This window comes from Chaetura pelagica, unplaced genomic scaffold, assembly GCF_000747805.2.
Source record: "Chaetura pelagica isolate M959 unplaced genomic scaffold, ChaPel_1.0 scaffold79, whole genome shotgun sequence".
In the NCBI taxonomy this organism is placed as follows: Eukaryota; Metazoa; Chordata; class Aves; order Apodiformes; family Apodidae; genus Chaetura; species Chaetura pelagica.
In genome coordinates, this window is record NW_009969339.1 from 3,864,830 (window position 1) to 3,871,602 (window position 6,773).

A 6,773-nucleotide genomic window follows, 5' to 3' on the forward strand; every position below is an offset into this window, starting at 1 on the left:
CTACAACACCAAACAGTGTTCACTTACTTCATGCAGTTTTTTTTATCTGGGATCTTCCTTCCATGATGTAGCAACCTCAAAGTGTCACCCTAGGTAAAATTAGCCTGGAGAGACCTTGTACCATCCCACAGTCCGTGTGTGTGTGTGTATATATATATATATATATATATGTGTATATATTTTATAAATCAGAAGCTCCAGAGTAGGAAGGCCAACCCAACTTTGGGTCAAACCCAAATCCAAGTCACTACTTCTGTTTGCCTCTTACCATACCAGATGGCACACCTGCACTTCTCATCATGGGTAGTATCGCCTGTCAGTTTACACTGACATTAAAAGGGAAGTCAGATCTTGAGGCTAAATGTGTTATCATTTGTTTTTGAAAACAAACAATAGGCAAAGCTTGATTTACTCTGTGCATAACCTAGAGCAAAATCTATTTTCAAGAAAATAAGTGCTCCCTGAGACAAGCATATACAGAAGAAAGAAGCAGCTGGGTTTTAGCAGCACATTTGTTTCTATGTGCCCAGATCAGCTCCCATCAAAGGCTAAACCCGGGGATGGATGTTTGCCTAGCCCTGTGGTGGCTGACTGCAGCAGCAGACGGGCCCAGCAGCAGATGATGCTTCCTGGAGGGGTCTGGCAGCAGCATGGGCTCCCTGGCAGAAAGCAATCCCTGGCAGGCACCTGATGGCCAGCCAGTGCAGGGGGGAGGGTCAGGAGGCACCAGTGGTTCTGAGCAAGGCCAGTCCTGCAGCTGTGCCAAGGGAAGGAAAGCCTTCCTCCTCTGTCCAGGAAGATATCCCCCTCTTCCTCAGATTAGTTTGTAATTTTAAGAAGTAACCACGCTGTGGGAGAACTCCCTCTGGCAAGTCTGTAACTAGAAAGATTACACAGGAAATGAGAGATAAAAGGCTCGGTCCGAACACCCGACTTGCAGAACCTGTGGTTCAGATCTGCAGGCTCCTGCCAGGCCCACAGGACGGACCCAGGCAAAAGACAGCCTCTCTCTGCAGAGACCCTCCCACACTTCCCAAGCTCGGTGGTCTCTAGGGAGAGCTCAGCCACCCACTCCCCACCCAAGCCCTCGGCTACCCCTCACGGACCACACGGCAGCTGCTGCCCTGCACCATGTCTTTGCCTTTCCCCACTTCACACCACGGCCCCACACAAACACCTTCCCACTCTCTCTGACAAATGCCCAAGCCCCTGCTCCACTCCCACCTCCCCCAAATCCTGAGCTGGCACAAATGGTGCCTCAAGGACAGAAATCTCTTGGCGCCCTTTTGCCATTTCGTGCACAAAGAAGGGAGCCTACTGGTCTGGCAGATCTCTCGGCACCTTCTCTCTGCTTTTATTTTTAGCTTTGATTTATCTCTGGAGGCCACACAGGCCTTGGCAAGGAAGCAGTCTCGCACCATCCCACGCAGAGGACAAATGAGCAATCAGAACAGTCCCTCAGGAAAGAGAAAGGGCTTCTGAAACGTCACTCTCAGCAGAGCTGCCATTTTACCACAAACATTCACACCATATTTTGACCCGAAGGGAGTCTATCGAGTCTTAGATAAAAATTCAGCCATCTGGCCCCTTCTTCACACTCTGGCACCAGCGCGGCAGGCGCCAGCAGCACCGCAGCCGCGGCTCTTCTCCTGCAGCCACCCACCTGGCATCACAGAGCAAGGGACATGCCACGGTGGCACAGCCAGAAACACCACCATGAGCAGGCTTTAGGAGTGCATGATGTCTTCAGGAGACCCACCTGGTCTGAAACGGTGCCTGCCCCACTGTGTGGCTCTACAATTCAGAGTCTCCTGCGCTGGGACTCTGCGGGGGCAGGCAGCAGGTCTTGAAGGAGGGAAGGCAGGGTACAAGTTGGAACGCAAGACTTACAGGAAAGGTAGGATGGCTCCAAACTGACACCAAAGGGAGAGGGGTAAAAGGGGAATGACCAGCTGTGGTGGGGGTGGGGCTTAAGAACAACAACAAAAAGTACTTCTTAGATATGTCACTGAAACTCTACTATGTCCCTACAAAGCAAGTGAAATCTGCTGTCTGCGTTTGCATCTGATTATCACTTACACTCTGGTGAGAGTTAAAAAAAAATAACTTATGAAGACAAGATGAATATATATCCCATTAAAGTGATTAAATTTTCTAGTATTTGCTTCCAAAGCATGCATTACCCAATGTATGCTTGATAAAAACTTTAATTGCTTTGCTTTGCATTTAATGCATCCTTATGTGATCTTATAATGCAACTCTCTCATCATATACAGATGACACAGAAATTCACACCTGAAAATGTTTTCTTTCTGGAGAAATAAAAGAAAAAGCCCTAATAAAAAAATTAAAAAAAAAGCCTCACTAGTTTAAATTTAAAATAAAAGTAATGAAAACCAACAACTACTGATTGTAAGCCACCAGTGTTAAGAAGCACGTAAATTAATGATGACATGACCACAGGAACAGATACATGTGGGTCCAATCGTGCAAAGCCAAGCTCATACATGTCTTCATTTCCTACACTCCAGGATCTGACTTTCCTACAGACTTGCTTGAAAATGCTGCTATCCATGTGCTTCAGTATGAACAGCTACACTACCAAACAGCTCAGGAACCTGTGCTCCTCAGTTTGCAGAAGTTATATAGACAGCAGCTAGTGCAAATAGTAGAAGGCTGATTTCCTAATTAATTTTTAAAAAAATGAAAAAAAAAAAAAAAAAAAAAAAAAGCCCATACATTAGCCCCAAACCCTGTTTCTCAGAGAAGTATCTGCCTTCAACATTCCGAAGACTGAAACAAATCACGGCTGCGTTTATCAAGGTGCCCTCTTCTGGCGTTTTGAAAAAAGTCATCTTGCTGTCACCCGGTTTTTTTGAAAGGGAGAGTTACCAACATAAGTATCTCTTTGTGCAAATATTCCATTTATTTAATAAACTGGCCAGAAAAATACCACCACAGACCATTCTTGATACCATACAAAACATGTTTTAAAATCCTTCAGTTATGTCTCAGTTTATAAAAATAACATATAACACTAATTCTAGAAATCTCAGTAGATACACATTGTTACCCTGTACAAGTTTAGGCATAAGGCATATTCTGCCCAGACGGATGGAGAGTTTAACCCTGTTCACACCGCACTACCAAAGTCCCAAGAACCGTTTAATAAAAGTAATCTCAACTTTTCTGCTAAACCAAAGGGAAATGAAAAACTACATCAAGAAGCACACTCATTGCCATGGCAAAGAGACATTTTTACCATTTCTTGATAAATATGTGCACAGTTTATCCAACACTGGAGGAACATTCAAGAATTTGTCTTTTCCATGGAAACCTCTGTTTTAAAAAGTATTGGGTTTTAAATTAAATATAAAACAAGCACACATGGAACTAAATAAAGCTTTTAGGCCATTTCTACATAGAAAATTTCTCACTTTTGGAGCTTTGGTAGGAAGTTTTTTTGCTTGTTTTTTTGGTTGTTTTTTTTTTGGGGGGGAGGCACATTTGTTTGGTTTGATTCTACAGGCCCACTAACCTGAAGGCAACTGTCAGCACTGTTGCATTCAAAGTGGCCAATTCAGCCTGGAAACGTTGCAGCATACGGTAGCTCACCTGGCAAACAAGGTTTATTCCAATTGAATAGAAGTTGCACAGAGCTTTTGGAAATGTAACTCATTCCAAAGTGGAATTCTGTCTGTTCCAAACTGGATTCATTATAAACACATAAGCTGCAAGACAAAGCTACAATTACTACATCTGTGTTATATGCACGGTTGTTACTGTCAGGGAAACACAAAATACCCTTTCTGTAGAAGAAGGCCTTAATAAAAAGTATTTTCCATTCTCATAAAGAACACTTCAACAAGTAAGTTTCTTTAAAGTAAAAAGCCACAACAGAGTCAGTTTGGAAGTCAAAAAACATGTGATTTTAGATGGTACTAAACTTTTTTCCCAAGGGTATCCTCTTCCTCATGATTGAGCATGTAGATATAATTTCCCCTCTATAGGCACGTGAGTGGTAAAACACATGCTCATGAGACCTTGGAATTGCTATACTATAACTCAGTACACAGGGGCACTACACAGTATCTGAACTTGGGGTAATATTCTTCAGTTTGGCAATTCTTTGTTCAGGTAAGAAAACAGAAAGGAATAAAATCAAAACAGTTGTTGTCTAGCTGTGCTAACAGTACTTCAGTCACTGCCCACCAGACAATGCAGGCTTCAGGCTATGACTTCATGAATGCATTTGTTAAATGCCCTGTTAAGCAACAGCTTGATAGTTAATGTTCCCATTGCATTGCTAATTGCCAGCCAACCACCACAAGTGACCAACTCCCACAGTGCTCTTCTTCTCAGGATGAGGAAACGCTCTGGTGAAGAGCTACACATTTCTGCAGGTGACCGAGGATGACTTCTCCCAAAACCGTTCTTCTGCATTGCAAAAGTCAGTCACTGTGATTGGAAGTCAGTCTCTGGCAACAACAAGAATGGGGGTCTTTAACCTCAGCATCCTGACGCAAGGATACTTTCACCAGACCTCTTAGTCACAGACAGAGTGGTGAAGACCTTAAGAGAAAGTAAAAAAAGACAAATTTTAATATGGCCAGAATTAATATTCTCTTGTAGAAAATCAACATGGGCACAATGCTTGAAACCACAACCATTTCTTGAAATAGAAAAAATAATAAAGAAAATAATATGGTTAGAACCCTCGCTACTAAATAGCACCCATGCATGCAACACCCTTTGTTCTCTTCCTTTACCTCACGGTCTTCTTTTATGGTGTAAAAGAAAGAATTAAGAAAGTCACGTGGCTTTCTATCACCTTTTTGTCTTGATGCTTGTAAATTTTTAACAGTGGGAGTTAGCTCAGCAATAATAAACTCTAGTCTGCACATTTAATGAAGGAGTGTCTTTATGGTTCAAAGATAATGCCTTTGTTGGGAAAGTGAATTTAAATCAAGGCTACAGCATCAGGAGAGAACACAATTTTTGCCTCTGTACATTTCTAGATATTATAGAAACATGGAACTGGCTGCTGATGTAGGTATTGTGTCTGGGATTTGCATCCTCTGGACAATAGTTAAGAAACACTTGTAAATCTAGTTTGGAAAAGCCCAATCTTCACTGCTTTCAAGTCACACTAAATAAAACATTTTCAATATAAAAATTCAAGAAAAATTCTACAAAACCTTGTTTAATATTAGAACTTTACTATGCAAATAATTGCAGTGTTTTGCATAGATATAATATTGAAAGGAAAAAAGGAATTCAAACGCACTTCTAACTAAATGGTTCAAAGTTGCAATAATTAGCTACCATCAAAGCCATCTCTCAGGAAGAGCAAGCTTAGCACAGAATGAAGTATATACACATTTCAGTTACGCAAATAACTCTGAAGTATCTCAAGATAATGGGGATCTAAAAGACCTACAGTTCTCTAAGTAGAAGCTATTGCTGCTAGCAGCCCTTCAGAGAACACCAATAATAGAGGATATACCTTTTCCACTTTCTATAAGCATGTAAAGCATTACACACAAACCAGGAAGACAAAGGCAAGTCTAATATATATTGCAGAAGAACAGCAATATATTTAAACTACAGTGCATGGCTTGAGACAGGTCTTCTAACAGTCTGTTGATCAGAACTGAACAAACAACATTTATTCTTATTTCACTTCAAAAGACAAAGATTAAAAAGTGGAAAAATTATCTTTTTTTTTTTTTTTTTTTTTTTTTTCTTCTCAGCCTGATTGCAAATTCTAGGTTCATCCAGTTCCAAGAGCTGCAGGTAATATACAGTTCCCTAACTCCAGTAAGCCAGCTGGGAGTAATTTGATAATTATTGGAATCATGAGGGTTTTTTACAGAATTTTTTCATTATTTGAGTAAAGATAAAACCTTAGATCAAATGACTGGAAAGCAATCATTAGCTAAGTTGAAGAATCATTCCAGCTTTCAGAAGACACTTTCTCTTCATCACCAATGCTCAACTCTACATGCCTGTATTTCAAGCAGAGCAGTACAGACTAGGCTGACAGGTAATTCTCTGTAGGCTGGGGTCCAGCCAATGTGTCCTTACACTTACTTGTATTTTGCTTTGCAAGAAATTCCACACAGAGTTGAGGCTTTCTGCAGAAGTTGCTGCTCAAATAAAAGAGAACTGAAATCTGGCTCTGGTTTGTAAGCAGTGAGAAACGGGACCCCCAGACTTAGAGATGTCTTCAAGATGAGTAATACCATGTTTCACAGGATACACTTTGAGCACATGAATTAGCACTAACACCAGTGAGGATGTCAGCATTTGACCCTACAACACTGTCCCTTTTCTGTTCAGACCAGACGTATTTTTCCTTAGTTTTTACATGAAGGTAAGATAAAACCCAATGCTGATACTATCCATTCTATTCATCCAGGTATGCACAGTCCTCACAAATTCAAAAAAATTTTTACACCTTTTTTTAATCCAAGAGTACCATCTTGCACTTTTTGTTTAATGCTGAAGAGATTAAATTAAGCAACAGACATAAAAAAACCTTTTGAAGACTGGCACTAAAAATGATTACTGTTCCCTGGAGCTTTTCAATAGTGTATTTCTCCTGAGCCAATTTCTTCCTCCCCCATTCAAACAAATATGATTATCTGAAATTAACTCCCTAAATTATGTTAATCACCATTCTATTCAGTTTCAATTTTAGCAGTTCAGATGTCCTGAATAAATTATGACCATCATCCTCTTTTTGCACAACATATGCTAATATCCTGCTG

The 6,773-nt window shown here is 40.8% G+C and overlaps 1 protein-coding gene across 1 annotated transcript in view; it reads right to left on the reverse strand.

Moving 5' to 3' along the window:
• Nucleotides 1-4,467: 4,467 nt before the first annotated feature.
• The window catches only part of TXNRD1 (thioredoxin reductase 1), a 26,077-nt gene continuing 23,771 nt past the window's right edge, over nucleotides 4,468-6,773 (reverse strand). The window contains exon 14 of the mRNA XM_010005793.1: nucleotides 4,468-4,572. Coding sequence (XP_010004095.1) covers nucleotides 4,510-4,572 — 63 coding nt within the window. The 3' untranslated portion in view covers nucleotides 4,468-4,509. The remainder of the gene's footprint in view (nucleotides 4,573-6,773) is intronic.